We start from the raw sequence: 16,847 nt of genomic DNA on the forward strand, positions 1-16,847 counted from the left end.
ACCTAATTTGAGTCCTCCAATAAGTTAGAAACTTGCTTAGTTGAAGCCTAATCAATAGGTTCTTCCCCCGTGAAAAATAAATACGCTGGTTGAAGCTGAATGGAAAAAGTCAAATATTGTAATAAGAAAAATTGTTGTTAACCATCACCGTCAAGTCGTCCTGCATATCATATATGCAACATGGAGATAGCAAAGCGCACAGCCATCGGGCGTATTTCTGGTATGTGCATGCCTTGTCGAAACAGTTTGATTAATTTGTGTGAGACTGTCAAGGCTAAAAGGCTAAAGAACAGCCATTATTGGCCTAGATATGTGCCAAACTAGAAGGTCAATAAAAAAGATAGAGACTAATAATTAGGGTTGGCTTACCATACAAATTCATTTTCGATGACGCGGTTGTACCTGCACTGAAGGAAATTTTCCAGAAATAACCAAGCGGGAGTGGGGTAGTCACAAGTCATGACGCGGCGTCAATGAGTCTTTGAGTTGGAGTCTTTGAGTTGGACTCACAACAGTTTCTTTCACCACAAGTTAATCTTCACGGAAAATTTCCTAGGAATCGTAAAGATTCCGTGATCTCATCTGGTCATTGTACATCGTGCGGTCAGAATCATTTTAAAATTTAAAATTTAAAATTAAATATGAATAGTACTTAACGAAAACTGACCGCACGATGTACGATGAACGGATGAGATCACGAAATTCCTAAAAAAAGGATCCGCCGAGAATCCTTCTGCAATCTTCACACCAAACTACTGCTGACATCTATTCTATTAATTTATAGTATAAAAATACATGCATGAACGTAATATTATTGTCTCTGGCAAATTTGGCCTTGGCTCTTGCAGATCGCCGAGTATCGGTATAAGTCTGGGCAAAGACTCGAGCAAAATGAAGGTCTATAGATTAATCATCACCGTCACTTAATTTAAAGAAGAGTTTCTTCCTATAATATATAAATTACATTTATAGCTATATATATACATAAATTATATCTCAGCGGCCTTCCCTCCCCCAATTACATAACCCAATCGATTTGTTTTTGTTTTTTGCAGAAGATTGTGATGAAGGTATCGATGAATTGCCGGAAATGCCAAACGAAGGCGCTCAAAATTGCTGCTACAGTAGAAGGTATTTATGTTTGCTCCGGCAGCCCATCACTTTCATTTACTGATTATATTAATTATATGCGGTTTTACTAAATTAGCTGAAGAACATCCGGTTTCATAGGATATTAAATTGTGAAATTAATTAACTGAGATTATATTAATTTATGGAGAAATTAGGTTCTCATCCTTCCTTTTGTTATTCCATTAATTAAAATCCTATTCCTTTTCATTTTTTGATCAAGGTCCTTGGGTATTACTAACATTATTAATTATTTCAATAGTAAAATATATTTTTATTTCTAAATATAATCATTTAATGTTAAAAATGTTACAATTAGTATATTTATATTTATGACTAAATTTTTTATCATATATTTTTAGTTTTAGTTTGTACCCATTTTTAATTTGTAATTCTTTTTTAATTTGTACCAATTTTCTTTTCAGTTTTAATTTGTCCCCATATATTAATTTCTTTTTGTGCCCATATTTTTTAAAGTTTATTAGTATTTGTACCTATATTTTTTTTTTATTTGTACTTTTTATTTTTGCTAAAGGTACCCATGCTAATTATATGTACCTATTCATGTAAAACTTTTTATTTTGTTATATGTAAAATGTACCCTTTTTTATATAAAATCTATTCAATTTTTTTAATCCATTTTTAAACTTATATGGGTACATTCTTTTTTCTTTGATTTTAAAATGTATCCATGTCAAGTTTAATCGAAGAAATTTACTAATGTTATTAAGCCTAATATCTTTTATTTTATTTTATTTTTTTATTTTCAAGAATGTACTCATGTTTTGATACAATAATTTTTTTGGTTAATTTTGATGAATGTACCCATGTTTATACATATATAAACACACACAATAGTATATTTATATTTTAATATTTTTAATCCCACAAATTATGGTTTTTTATTTAAAATCTCATTTATATAAACAACTAAAATTTCTAATTTTTAATTTAAAAAATATAGTAACGTACATAGAAATAAATTATCACATTGATTTCAGGAATCTTGATCAAAAATTAAAAACCAACAAGGTTTCAATCAAAGAATATTCATAATTAAGGACCGCATCCAAAGTATTCCTTAATTTATTGTGATTAATAATACTATTATTGACATGACATGGGATTGATCATGGATACATGCAATATGCAGGTGTGAGTTCTGTGGCGTTGGGAGAGGAAAATGACAGAGTGGTGGTGATTGGGGACAGAGTGGACGCCTTTAAGTTGGCCAAGAACTTACGGAAGAAATTCAAGGCCGCCGACATTCTCACTGTCGCAGAAGTCAAGTGAATAAGTGATCATCCAAGATTGCCTACCTAGGACGTCCTATCTCGCTGCAAATTAATTAAGCTACCTGATGATGATCAATTAATATCCATATACATTATAAATTACTCGTTAATTTAATTAAGTACTTCATACATGTGGTATGACATTGAGATGTATTTTATATGCGATTGAGATTCTATATATTAATTAAACATGTTTAACTAGATATCATGATTGAAATATATTTTATATGTGATTGAAAATCTAAGATGTATTTGGTAGGTGGTGTTATTGAATTGAACCTTACAAGAGAGAAGATGATGAGTAGTGAGTACTAGTTTATCATGGAAAGTTGTAAATTCCCTACCTTGTCCTTGTTTTGGAGAATGTGGGGTCTTCTACTTAAGACTCAAATAATATATAATTCATTTGGTTCAGTCTTCACTTTGTTAAGGAGCTCTTGAATTCAAATATTATGAGCGACAAATGTTAATAAGAAGAATGACTTAACTTGATACAAGTAATTCAAAATTGAAATTTCATAAAAGATAAAAGGTAGTTGGACTGTAACTAAATTTGAACAAGAATATGATCACAACCACAATTACTTTTTGGTAAACGGCTAATTAAGGGTTTATTTAGAGGTGCTTTTAAAATTATTGAAAACATTTTTGATGTAATTAATTTTGGATTCTAAAAGCACATAAGTGCTTTTTGAAAGAAACATCAGATATGTTCTTCTGCATGAAGTACTTAATGTAAGATCCCACATGGGAGTGTATTATATAAGCTTTATAAGTATATTCTCATCTTTACCTAACACAAAGTCTTTTAGGAGCTCATTGGCTTCGGGTTCCATAGAAACTCCGAAGTTAAGTAAGTCCGCGCGAGAGCAATCCCATGATAGGTGATGGGCGACCTACTGGAAAGTTTTTATGTAAAGTCGAGCCAAGCTTGTGGTGGGGGCTCGGGCTGAGATGTGACACTTAAAGTGTTGTTTTAAGATCCACTTAGATTTTTACTAATGATTGGTTTTAAAAACATTTTCATCAAAACCATTTTCAGTCATTTTAGAAGCACTTTCAAATAAGTCGTGATCTCGATCATTCTTCATCCAAACAAGATGACGTGACTGATGATGATCTTTTCCTCGTTTTCAGACTTTTCTTTTTCTGGTTGGTCGGACGCAGAGCTCACCAACAGCACTACATCACCACTCTCTCTCTCTCTCCAAGTCTCTCCCACAGATCCCCTTCAAGCCTTCAAGGTAAAAATTTAATCTAAGTTTTCATTTAGTTTGCTCTGTTTTCAATTTTCGCATACAAAGCTGCTGAATTTTCCTTTAAAAGTTTTAATTTTGTTATTATGCTGCCTTTGCAATTCATATTTCCTTTTGCTTCTGCTGGATTAATTCATATTGTCTTCGTTTTAATTGCTAGTTTGATGATTGATTATTACTCTTAAGTTTTCTTGTTCTTCTCTTAATTTGATGCATTTGGTGGTTGTGAATTTTTGAATCACACTGCAGTGGAAAACAATGAATTGGGGTGGTTGGGGAAAACAGTCTAGAGAACTTTCCAAAAACAGTAATCCATTTAGTAAGAATCTAAAAAATGTCGAATTGATTATCGGTTAACTACCCAGAAAAAAGATTGTCCATTTAGTTTCATCCAACTAACTGCCCATTACTCAGATTTTAGCGAAAATTTTCGTATCAGTTGTAAGCAAGGGTTTGAAATTTCTAGGTGTATCTGGATCTAGCTGAATTGCAGATAATGATGTAAAGTTTCTTTAAACAGAAATCTTTTCAATCCATTCAGGTTTCCTTTGATTTCGAATCCAATCCCGCGGGTTTGTTTGCGTGTGGCTGTATGAAGCTTCAATATTTGCATTATCATCTTAATGTAAACAACGTTTCTTAGGTGTGCTACTTCAACAATTGGATAAAATCTTAGATGTGCCAATTTCTGCAGGTATTCATTCTTCAGCACGCAATCAAATGGCTCGATCTGCACTAGACGAGACCTCACTATCAGGTGCATTTGTGAGAACTGCTTCTGTATTTCGTAACTTCATTTCGCAGGACCCGAATTCGCAATTTCCGGCAGAAGCTGGAAGATATCATCTGTATGTATCGTATGCTTGCCCTTGGGCTTCCTGGTGCCTCGCATACTTGAACATAAAAGGACTCGATAAAGCCATCAGCTTTACGGTATAGTACTGTATATTAAATCGTTACTTACTAGATTCACTTTCTAAGTGCCAAATTAATCTTATCTGTTTGTTTGATTGTTTGCTTGTTTTGCGTCACTTAGTCAGTCAAACCGATATGGGAAAGGACAAAAGAAAGTGATGAACATATGGGGTGGGTTTTTCCTGCTTCTGAAACAGAGCTAGCGGGAGCTGAACCTGACCCTTTGAATGGAGCAAAAAGCATTAGAGAACTTTACGAGCTTGCAAGCATACAGTATACTGGAAAGTACACAGTTCCAGTATGTTCACTCATATTAAGTGGCCTTTTCTTTTTTTTTTTCGTTGACTATCTGATACCAAATGACTGATCATTTTACTTTTGGTAGGTTCTATGGGATAAAAAAACTCAAAACAATTGTGAGTAATTAGAGCGGGGAGATTATTCGCATGTTCAATACTGAATTCAACGATATAGCTGAAAATGCGTCTTTGGACTTATATCCTCCTCACTTGCAATCCCAAATTGATCAGACAAATGAGTGGATATATGACAAGATAAACAACGGTGTCTATAAATGCGGGTTTGCAAGGAAGCAAGAGCCTTATGACGAGGTATGTTTTTGAAGCTGTAATTAGTTTCGACTGTGTAGGTTCTGGAGTTTACGTTCTCTTTAAGGACCATTTGTGCTATCTCAAACACATTGGTTAATCTTTCTCTTCCACTTTCTCAGGCTGTGAAACAATTGTACGAAGCTTTGGATAAATGTGAGGAGATACTTAGCAAGCAACGATACCTGTGCGGGAACACATTGTCTGAAGCAGATATTCGGTTGTTTGTCACTCTTATAAGATTCGACGAGGTACTGTTTTTTGACTCCTCAAGCAAGATTTGTTTTTTGTCAGAAAATTCCGCCTATTTAATGTTTTTCGATCTATAATATGAAGAGAACCAAGAGCCATGCTAGTTTTTTTTTTGTCATTGATGACAGGTTTACGTAGTCCACTTCAAGTGCAACAAGAAAGTACTACGAGAATACCCGAATTTGTTCAACTACACCAAAGACATTTTCCAGGTTCCGGGGATGAGCAGCACGGTCAACATGGATCACATAAAGCGGCACTACTACGGAAGCCATCCGTCTATCAATCCATTCGGAATAATTCCTAGCGGGCCAGATATCGACTACTCTTCTCCTCATGACAGAAACAGGTTTTCGACTTAGGTTTTACACACTACCGATCATTTATCGAACGACGTATAATTTGCAAATTGAGTTTGTGCGTCTTTGTTGTGTCTGTAAAGCTCGTTTATCAGACCGTCTATCGTCATGTGACATGTTATATTGTTAAACTATTACTCAGATCTTTGAGATCAGCCTGGTGCTTTGAAAGAGTGTTGTTTATCATGCGATGGCCACGAGTGATAAGTCCATGTAATCACTTAGTTAATAATCCTCTCCTAAGTTAATGACGTCCGCGTTTCAAACTGATCATGCAACACTGAAAAGTTAAGGTTTGGAATACTATCAGCTTAAATGATTCCCTTTCGTATAATTCTTCTGGTATTATTAACTTCTCCGATTTATAACTTTTCCCCTTTTAAGTAAAAAAACAAGACGAGACTGGTAGCAAAAATATGTTGATTGTATCGTCATTAGAAAAGTTCGATGTGAAGAATGTCTTCCTTCAAAACGGCGCACACAAAAAAAAGGCTTAATCCAAGAAAATGGAAGGGGATCTTCCTGATCACGAAATTCCAGCCGTTCAATTTTAATTCAACGGTTGCAATTATTATAACTTTTTAAGGAACCTTCGGTTTAGAATCGTTGGATTAAAATTGAATGGTCCGGATTTCGTGGTCAGGAGGATCCTCATCCTGAGCTCAAGAGAGCATCCTCGTCCCAAGAAAATTACATATTTTCTCTTTTTAGCATTCTAATTACAAACCAATAATTACTTAAATATTATTGTATTGATCAACATTTGAGCTGAGGCGGTGTTGGTGCGATGAGAGGCAGACCGAGAGCGACAGCTGAGCCTCCTGGCACTGACTCCGCTTCAGCCCTGTTCCACCACTCCCGCACAGGCTCCGAACCGCTTCCCACTCGTCCTGGCATGCCACCGACACGAAGCACTCCTCAAATCCCCTGTTCAGGTGTCGGCACGCCGCCTCTCGACCCGACCCGGCCCGATCCACTTGTGGAAATCCGATAACGCGCTTTGCAGCCCATCGCACTCGCTCAATTGCCCGTCGTTCTCGGCAGCTGCGGTTCTGACATCGTTTGTTAAATTCGTTTTTCGTTCGTCTTCTCCCGTTAGCCCATCTCCAACCAATGACTAGCTCGTTTTAGTCACGGCACTCCAAGATATTAATATTTTAATAAACAGTACAGGATTATATTTGTCTTCGTCTCCAATCGAGGGTCAAAGGGCCAGATGGCTCGTTTTAGCCCTGTTATAAAAAACCGTCTCCAACTAAAGGTCAAATGGCCATAGGGCCAAACATAATTTATTATTTAAAAACTACAACTTAAATGTTGTTTAAGTTTTATGTTGTTGAATGTTTTTTTTTATGTTGTATAATTTTTATATTGGTTAATGTCATTAATATTGTTTAATGTTGTTTCATGTTACTTAATTTAATTTAATGTTATATGATGGCTTAGGAGGTTATAAAAAAATAGAATTAAAAAAAATATGAAACAAATTTTGTGAAATAGAAGTTATATGAAGAAATGAAATTTAAAAAAAATATATGAAACAAATTTGTAAAATAAAAGTTATAGGAAAAAAATAGAATTTAAAAAAAATATATGAAAAATAGAAGTTATAGGAAAATTTTTGTAAATAAAAAAAAAAAAAAACTCTTAGAAAAAAATATTCAAAGAATTCCTATCGGTTATAATCGACAGGAATACATTTGTATTATTTATATTAGTAATATAATGTATTCCTGTAGGTTATAACCGACAGGAAATCTAACATAAGCAAAAAAAAAAATGGCCAGCTCTCTAGCCCTCTCCGATTTTGTGGGGCCCTCTCAGATTCCAGAGCCCTCTGACCTAGCCCTCGGTTGAAGACGATTTTCGGACTATTTTTGGCCCTCTAATCCTTTGGACCCTTCGGTTGGAGATAGCCTTATGCCTCCTGCGTTTTGAGCTGAGCTTACGGAAATCATGCCACGTCAGCAATTCGAATGGGGAATTTGGCCCAGTGGGCTGTTTGTTTTAATCTCTTCCAAGTTGTGTTTGGGCCGAACTGGAAACAAAACCCAATTTACAAACAGAATTATTAGCAACCTTTTGTACTAAACTTTGCATTTGGACTTTTTTATTTTTTCTTAAACAATACGTGTTATTTTCTTACATTTTCCTTGGTAATTCTTAACCAAAAACATTAAACGTTTTGTTTTTATAATAAAAAATGAAACGTGTCATTTTTTTAATTAATGATATTATTTACACTAAGAGAGTGGAGGAGTAGATTAGCTACAATTTGAACTCTTTTTACGATAATCAAATTTAAAATCTTACTTACAAGTGAAACAGAATACCCCTCTATTTTATATGTGATTGAGATTCTATATATTAATTAAACATGTTTAACTATATATCATGATTGAAATGTATTTTATATGTGATTGAAAATCTAAGATGTATTTGGGCCGACGGTGTTACTGAATTGAACCTCACAAGGGAGAAGATGATAAGTGGTGAGTACTAGTTTATTATAGAAAGTTGAAAATTCCCTGCCTTGTCCCTGTTTTGGAGAATGTGGGGTCTTCTAGTAAAGACTAAAATAATACATAATTCATTTGGTTTAGCTGCATCTTCACTTTGTTAAGAAGATCTTGAATTCAAATATTATGAGCAACAATTATTAATAAGAAGAATCACTTAACTCGATACAAGTAACTCAAAACTGAAATTTCATAAAAGACAAAAGGTATTCGGACTGTAACTAAATTTGAACAAGAATATGATCCACAACCACAATTACTTTTGGATAAATTGCTAATTAAGTGCTCGTTTGGAGTTGCTTTTAAAATGATTGAAAACGTTTTTGATGTAATTGATTTTGGGTTCTAAAAGCACTTAAGTGCTTTTTGAAAGAAGCATCAAATATGTTATTCTTACATAAAGTACTTAAAATGTTTTTTCAATATCCACTTAGATTCTTACTAAGGATTGATTTTAAAAACATTTTTACCAAAACCATTTTCAATTATTTTAGAAGCACTCCCTATTCATCCAAACAAGATGACGTAACTGATGATGATCTTTTCCTCGTTTTCAGACTTTTCTTTTTCTATTTGTTTATTGTTACCATTCAGATCTGGTTGGTCGGACGCAGAGCTCACCTCTCTCTCTCTCTCTCTCTCTCGCTCTCTCTCTCTCCGAGTCTCTCCCTCAGATCCCCTTCAAGCCTTCAAGGTAACAATTTAATTTAAGTCTTCATTTAGTTTGCTCTGTTTTCAATTTTCGCATACAAAGCTGCTGAATTTTCCTTTAAAAGTTTTAATTTTGTTATTCTGCTGCCTTTGCAATTCATATTTCCTTTTGCTTCTGCTGGATTAATTCATATTATCTTCGTTTTAATTGCTAGTTTGATGATTGATTATTACTCTTAAGTTGTCTTGTTCTTCTCTTAATTTGATGCATTTGGTGGTTGTGAATTTTTGAATCACACTGCCGTGGAAAACAATGAATTGGGGTGGTTGGGGAACCTTTCAAAAACAGTCTGGAGAATTTTCCAAAAACAGTAATCCATTTTGTAAGAATCTTAAAAATGTTGAATCGATTATCGGTTAACTACCCAGAAAAAAAGAGGGATGTGTGGATGTGCTATCCACACATCCCTTTTTACTTTTCACACACCTCTTATTAATTTATGTACTTTGGTCTTATTCAATTCATCTGATCCAACAGCCAAAAATTAAAAAGGTGTGTGAGAAGTAAAAAAGGGTGTGTGAATATCACACCCCAAAAAAGATTGTCCATTTAGTTTCATCCAACTAACTGCCCATTACTCAGATTTTAGCGAAAAGTTTCGTCAGTTGTAATCAAGGGTTTGATATTTCTAGGTGTATCTGGTTCTAGCTGAATTGCAGATAATGATGCAAAGTTTTTTTGAACAGAAATCTTTTCAATCAATTCAGGTTTCCTTTGATTTCAAATCCAATCCCGCGGGTTTGTTTGCGTGTGGCTGTATGAAGCTTCAATATTTGCATTATCATCTTAATATACACAAGGTTTCTTAGATGTGCTATTTCAACAATTGGATAAAATCTTAGATGTGCTAATTTCTGCAGGTATTCATTCTTCAGCACACAATCAAATGGCTCGATCTGCACTAGACGAGACCTCACTATCAGGTGCATTTGTGAGAACTGCTTCTGTATTTCGTAACTTCATTTCGCGGGACCCGAATTCTCAATTTCCGGCAGAAGCTGGAAGATATCATCTGTATGTATCATATGCTTGCCCTTGGGCTTCCAGGTGCCTTGCATACTTGAACATAAAAGGACTCGATAAAGCCATCAGCTTTACGGTATAGCACTGTATATTAGATCTTTACTTACTAGATTCACTTTCTAAGTGCCAAACTAATCTTATCTGTTTGTTTGATTGTTTGATTGTTTTGCGTCACTTAGTCAGTCAAACCGATATGGGAAAGGACAAAAGAAAGTGATGAACATATGGGGTGGGTTTTTCCTGCTTCCGAAACAGAGCTAGCGGGAGCTGAACCTGACCCTTTGAATGGAGCAAAAAGCATTAGAGAACTTTACGAGCTTGCAAGCACACAGTATACTGGAAAGTACACAGTTCCAGTATGTTCACTCATATTAAGTGGCCTTTTCATTTTTCTTTCGTTGACTATCTGATACCAAATGACTGATCATTTTACTTTTGGTAGGTTCTATGGGATAAAAAACTCAAAACAATTGTGAGTAATGAGAGCGGGGAGATTATTCGCATGTTCAATACTGAATTCAACGATATAGCTGAAAATGCGTCTTTGGACTTATATCCTCCTCACTTGCAATCCCAAATTGATCAGACAAATGAATGGATATATGACAAGATAAACAACGGTGTCTATAAATGCGGGTTTGCGAGGAAGCAAGAGCCTTATGATGAGGTATGTTTTTGAAGCTGTAATTAGTTTCGACTGTGTAGGTTCTGGAGTTTACGTTCTCTTTAAGGACCATTTGTGCTATCTCTAACACATTGGTTAATCTTTCTCTTCGCACTTTCTCAGGCTGTGAAACAATTGTACGAAGCTTTGGATAAATGTGAGGAGATACTTAGCAAGCAACGATACCTGTGCGGGAACACATTGTCTGAAGCAGATATTCGGTTGTTTGTCACTCTTATAAGATTCGACGAGGTACTGTTTTTTGACTCCTCAAGCAAGATTTGTTTTTTGTCAGAAAATTCTGCCAATTTAATGGTTTTCGATCTATAATATGAAGAGAACCAAGAACCATGCTAGTTTTTTTATCGTTGATGACAGGTTTACGTAGTCCACTTCAAGTGCAACAAGAAAGTACTACGAGAATACCCGAATTTGTTCAACTACACCAAAGACATTTTCCAGGTTCCGGGGATGAGCAGCACAGTTAACATGGATCACATAAAGCGGCACTACTACGGAAGCCATCCGTCTATCAATCCATTCGGAATAATTCCTAGCGGGCCAGATATCGACTACTCTTCGCCTCATGACAGAAACAGGTTTTCGACTTAGGTTTTACACACTACCGATCATAAATCAAACGACGTATAATTTGCGAATTGAGTTTGTGCGTCTTTGTTGTGTCTGTAAAGCTCGTTTATCAGATCGTGTATTGTCGTGTGACATATTATGTTGTTAAACTATTACTCAGATCTTTGAGATCAGCTGGTACTTTGAAAGAGTGTCGTTTATCATGCGATGGCCACGAGTGATAAGTCCATGTAATCACTTAGTTAATAATTCTCTCCTAAGTTAATGACGTTGGCGTTTCAAACTGATCATGTGACACTGAAAGGTTGACACGTAGTGAGGTATGATAGGTTTGGAATACCATCACCTTAAATGTTTCCTGTTTGTATAATTCTTCTCGTATTATTGACTACTCAGACGAGACGAGACTGGTAGCAAAAAATATGTTGATTGTATAATCATTACAAAAGTTTGATGCGAAGAACGTCTTCCGCTTAATCCAACGAAATTACATATTTTCTAATTAGCATTCTAATTACAAACGAATAATTAATTAAACATTATTCATTCTTCACATCTTCCGCTTAATCCAACAAAATTACATATTTTCTCTTTTTCTAATTAGCATTCTAATTACAAACGAATAATTAATTAAACATTATTCATTGATCAGCATTTGAGTTGAGGCGGTGTTGGTGCGATGAGAGGCAGATCGAGAGCAACAGCTGAGCCTCCTGGCACTGACTCCGCTTCAACCCCGTTCCGCTACTCCCGCACAGGCTTCGAACCGCTTCCCACTCGTCCGGGCACGCCACCGACACCAAGCACTCCGCCAATCCGCGGTTCAGGTGTCGGCACGCCGCCTCCCGACCCCGACCCGGGCTGATCCGCTTGTGGCAATCCGTTAGCGCGCTCTGCAGCCGATTGCACTCGCCCAAATTTGCCATCGTTGTCGGCAGCTGCGGTTCTGACATCGTTCGTTAAATTCGTTTTTCGGTCGTCTTCTCCCCTTCTGCCTCCTGCGTTTTGAGCTGTGCTTACGGAAATTGTGCCACGTCAGCGATTCGAATGGAGAATTTGGCCCAGTGGGCTGTTTGTTTTAATCTCTTCCAAGTTGTGTTTGGGCCAAACTGGAAACAAAACCCAAATTACAAATAGAATTATTAGCAACCTTTACACTAAACTTTGTATTTCGATTTTTTTATTTTTTCTTAAACGATACGTGTTATTTTCTTATATTTTTCATTATTAATTCTTAACCAAAAACATTAAACGTTTTGTTTTTATAATAATAAATGACACTTGTTATTTTTTAAATTAATGATATTATTTACACTAAGAGAGTGGAGGAGTAGATTATTTATAATTTGAACTTTTTTTACGATAATCAAATCTAAAATCTCTCATTTACAAGTGAAGTAGAATATCGTTATATTACAATACTAAGCGGCGGCACGCTTCACTTAATAGGGTAAGAAGGACCAAAAACAAAATTTAATGCGAATGTTTCAAGAAATAATATGCAAAAATGGAGATAATTTAGATTTAGCATGTAAAATGGAGGATGGTAGAGAAAATTCAACCTTGTGGGACTTAGAGCTTCACCAAAAGGGTGAATATTGGGTGGGCCACCGCATTAAGAAAACTTTTTCATGGGGTGTGACAAAATTCAAAAAAGTCTACGATTTTGTGCGGTTGACCTCATCATTGACCACAATTTTTTCTCCATTATATACTATAACAACACTAAGGAGGCTCTCTCACGTCACTGTTTAACATTAAGTTATGTGACATCTCACATCGCCTAGGGGAGTGATCCTTAAATGTATATTCCCATCCCTACCTAACACGAGGCCTTTTGGGAGCTCACTGGCTTCGGGTTCCGTAGGAACTCCGAAGTTAAGCGAGAAGGAGGCTAGAGCAATCCCATGATGGGTGACCCACTGGGAAGTTGCTCGTGAGTTCCCAAAAATAAAACCGTGAGGGAATGGTAAGCCCAAAGCGGACAATATCGTGCTACGGTGGTGGAGCGGGCCCGGGAAGTGATCCGCCCCGGGCCGGGATGTGACAATTGGTATCAGAGCCAATCCCTGCCCGGAAATGTGCCGACGAGGACGTCGGGCCCTTAAGGGGGTGGATTGTGACATCCCACATCGCCCAGGGGAGTGATCCTTAAATGTATATTCCCATCCCTACCTAACACGAGGCCTTTTGGGAGCTCACTGGCTTCGGGTTCCGTAGGAACTCCGAAGTTAAGCGAGAAGGAGGCTAGAGCAATCCCATGATGGGTGACCCACTGGGAAGTTGCTCGTGAGTTCCCAAAAACAAAACCGTGAGGGAATGGTAAGCCCAAAGCGGACAATATCGTGCTACGGTGGTGGAGCGGGCCCGGGAAGTGATCCGCCCCGGGCCGGGATGTGACAATTGGTATCAGAGCCAATCCCTGGCCGGAAATGTGCCGACGAGGACGTCGGGCCCCTAAGGGGGTGGATTGTGACATCCCACATCGCCCAGGGGAGTGATCCTTAAATGTATATTCCCATCCCTACCTAACACGAGGCCTTTTGGGAGCTCACTGGCTTCGGGTTCCGTAGGAACTCCGAAGTTAAGCGAGAAGGGGGCTACAACAATCCCATGATGGGTGACCCACTGGGAAGTTGCTCGTGAGTTCCCAAAAACAAAACCGTGAGGGAATGGTAAGCCCAAAGCGGACAATATCGTGCTACGGTGACGGAGCGGGCCCGGAAAGTGATCCGCCCCGGGCCGGGATGTGACAGTTATGTGCCAATATTATAACATAGTGTGCAAAAAAACATAAAGAGTTTCACTTTTAAGAGAGTTTTCCTAGCATTTTTCTATAAACTATTATTATTCACATTTACAATACAACTGTAGACATCGAAATTTCAGTAAAAAAAAAAATGTTCACCAATGCATTAAAGTTTTGACGTGTCAAGGCATACATGACATACGCCACGTGTTGTACAAATTGTACACATGGCGTGTGACTCAACAAAATAGGAAGAAATACCCTTGAAGGATTAAACAAGTTTTTCTTCTCATTTTGGGCAATGACAAGGCAAACACACTTCAATCCATTACGGATCAAAACAAGTTTTTCTCATTTGGGCAATGACAAAGCATACACATTTCAAGTTTGAAATGGTGTTAAGTGGGAAATTAGGCCATAAGTTAGACCACTTCAAGTTTAAAATGGTATTAAGTGGGAAATTAGGCCATAAGTTACACCACTTCAATTTCAATATTGCATTAAGTGGGAAATTAGGCCATAAGTTACACCACTTCAAGTTTAAAATGGTATTAAGTGGGAAATTAGGCCATAAGTTACACCACTTCAATTTCAATATTGCATTAAGTGGGAAAATTAGGCAATGGTGCTTGGAAAGGAAAAAAATATTTTGTGGTGGTGATTCATTCTCAAAGCCTATAAATAGGCTTCTCCATCAAGGTATCAAGCATCAAGGAATTCACAAATACATTTCTCTACTCCCAAAATGGAAGAGAATACTCCCCACAAGGGGGGGACCAAAACCTTGAAGCCTTAAAGCTCTAAAGCTCTCAAGAAAATCCCGAAGGATCAAGAAAGCAATCTTCGTTCTTCGTCAAATCCTCCTTCAAGATCAAGCCCCAACGGCCCTTGAAGAACTCCCACCAACTCAAGATCAAGCCCCGACGGCCCCTTGAAGAAAGTGTTCATCATTCATCATTCATCATCCGTTCATCCAAAAGATCAAGGAATTCACAAATACATTTCTCTACTCCCAAATTGGAAGAGAATTCCCCAAATCCTTGAAGCTTTGAAACTCCAAAGCTCTCAAGCATCCAAATTCCCAAGAATTCCGAAGGATCAAGAAAGCACTCTTCGTTCTTCGTCAAATCCTCCTTCAAGATCAAGCCCCAACGGCCCTTGAAGAACTCCCACCAACTCAAGATCAAGCCCCGACGGCCCCTTGAAGAAAGTGTTCATTGTTCATCAACTGTTCATCCTAAGATCAAGCCCCAACGGCCCTTTGGATCAACAACCTCAACAAATCCACACATCCAATCGTTCTTCAAGATTAAGCCCAAAAGCCCTTGAAGATCCGCTCATCCATCAACCTTCAAGATCAAGCCCAAAAGCCCTTGAAGAAATCCACACAACCATTATTCAAGATCAAGCCCCGACGGCCCTTGAAGAAAGTGTTCATCGTTCATCCTAAGATCAAGCCCCAACGGCCCCTTGGATCAACAACACAAACAAATCCACACATCCAATCGTTCTTCAAGACTAAGCCCAAAAGCCCTTGAAGATCTGCTCATCCATCAACCTTCAAGATCAAGCCCAAAAGCCCTTGAAGAAATCCATACATCCATTCTTCAAGATTAAGCCCAACGCCCCTTGAAGATCCGTTCATCAACTGTTCATCCTTAGATCAAGCCCCGACGGCCCTTTGGATCAACAACTCATCCACAAACCTACACCCTACGAAGATAGAATCAGAGGACCAAATTTGAGAGAGATCGTAACCCCAAAATCATAAACACAAAAAATATTATTTTGTACACGTTATTCTGGTTTCTTGTTTCAAGGAATCTTTCGTGTTCACAAATTTGGCACGCCCGGTGGGACCATCTCTACCTCTCATCTCTGTCTCCGTTCAAGATATTTAAGCACAGTCCATGGCTTCAAACAAAGAACAAGTCATGACTATCGGCACTACCTCCATTGAAAAACAGTTGGTTCAGATGAAGGAAACAATTGCAAGGCTGCTAAAGACTGCAGAGGAGAAAAACTTGCAAACCGCCGGACTCATCAACCGTCTGGAGGCGCAACATGGCGTCAAAGTGAAACCAAGCTCTCTTCCAACTAAGAAGACCGAAGAAGGCTTTAACCCAAATGCCTACGAACTCATGTCAAAGGCTAGGCATGACTTTGCTTCCTCTTCAAATCTTGGAAAGAAGGTTTCAAACACCGTCAACGACAAAGATCGTGACCTCACCAAAACTCAAAAGAAGTTGAAGGAGCATGGTTACGGAGTTGACAACAACCAAAGCACACCTCCAAAATCAATGGCATCAAGCAAGGGACAAGCCGTTCTTGCAACCACCAAGGGAAGAAGCATAAGCACTTCCGCCGCAAATGGAGCATCCATTGGTGCCACAACCACTTCTCAACATGCCGCTGCAAAGTTGGTACTGCTAAGCAAGCAAGAGCAGCATCAAAGGCGCGAGTCGGTCATCCACCTGACCTTGATGGGGGCACCAAAGCATGCTATTGAGGCACACAAGATGACACCCCAAAATGGCCAATGGGGTTCTTCATCAGCACTATGGATGTCTGAAGGAAAGTCATGTTTATTGGTTGCACAAGTCATGACCATCGGCGTCACCTCTGTTGAAGAACAACTGGCTCAAATGAACGAAGCAATTGCAAAGCTTACACAGACTGTGGAAGAGAAGGACTTGCAGATTGCCGCACTTGTCAACCAACTAGATGCGCTGCCCGACGTGAAAGTCGACCCAAATGTTGGCCTATTAAAGAAAGA

The 16,847-nt window shown here is 37.8% G+C and overlaps 4 protein-coding genes and 1 pseudogene across 4 annotated transcripts; 3 read left to right on the forward strand and 2 right to left on the reverse strand.

Annotated features, from left to right (window-relative positions):
- The first annotated feature begins 742 nt into the window (after positions 1 to 742).
- Positions 743 to 2,626, forward strand: LOC137730174 (heavy metal-associated isoprenylated plant protein 47). Its single transcript, XM_068469236.2, has 3 exons — positions 743 to 897; positions 1,056 to 1,131; positions 2,282 to 2,626. Exons 1-3 carry the CDS (start codon positions 796 to 798, stop codon positions 2,419 to 2,421), a joined length of 318 nt encoding a protein of 105 aa, XP_068325337.2. The 5' UTR covers positions 743 to 795; the 3' UTR covers positions 2,422 to 2,626.
- An 882-nt stretch (positions 2,627 to 3,508) lies between these two features.
- Positions 3,509 to 6,147, forward strand: LOC137729501 (uncharacterized). The gene is given in 7 exon segments (XM_068468463.2): positions 3,509 to 3,667; positions 4,374 to 4,612; positions 4,716 to 4,892; positions 4,980 to 4,991; positions 4,993 to 5,205; positions 5,325 to 5,453; positions 5,583 to 6,147. Coding segments are annotated over 6 exon segments (978 nt in total). The 5' UTR covers positions 3,509 to 3,667; positions 4,374 to 4,399; the 3' UTR covers positions 5,817 to 6,147.
- Positions 6,148 to 6,382: 235 nt separating this feature from the next.
- Positions 6,383 to 6,872, reverse strand: LOC148693792 (uncharacterized; annotated as a pseudogene).
- A 1,949-nt stretch (positions 6,873 to 8,821) lies between these two features.
- Positions 8,822 to 11,605, forward strand: LOC137729707 (uncharacterized). The gene is made up of 6 exons (XM_068468714.2): positions 8,822 to 9,026; positions 9,905 to 10,143; positions 10,247 to 10,423; positions 10,510 to 10,734; positions 10,855 to 10,983; positions 11,110 to 11,605. The coding sequence occupies exons 2-6, from the start codon at positions 9,931 to 9,933 to the stop codon at positions 11,341 to 11,343; spliced, it is 978 nt and encodes a 325-aa protein (XP_068324815.2). The 5' UTR covers positions 8,822 to 9,026; positions 9,905 to 9,930; the 3' UTR covers positions 11,344 to 11,605.
- A 245-nt stretch (positions 11,606 to 11,850) lies between these two features.
- Positions 11,851 to 12,411, reverse strand: LOC148693793 (uncharacterized). The gene has a single exon (XM_088677873.1). It carries the CDS (start codon positions 12,273 to 12,275, stop codon positions 11,964 to 11,966), a length of 312 nt encoding a protein of 103 aa, XP_088533999.1. The 5' UTR covers positions 12,276 to 12,411; the 3' UTR covers positions 11,851 to 11,963.
- Positions 12,412 to 16,847: the final 4,436 nt, after the last annotated feature.

This window comes from Pyrus communis, chromosome 10 (genome assembly GCF_041283825.1).
Source record: "Pyrus communis isolate YQ-2024b chromosome 10, ASM4128382v1, whole genome shotgun sequence".
NCBI lineage: Eukaryota > Viridiplantae > Streptophyta > Magnoliopsida > Rosales > Rosaceae > Pyrus > Pyrus communis.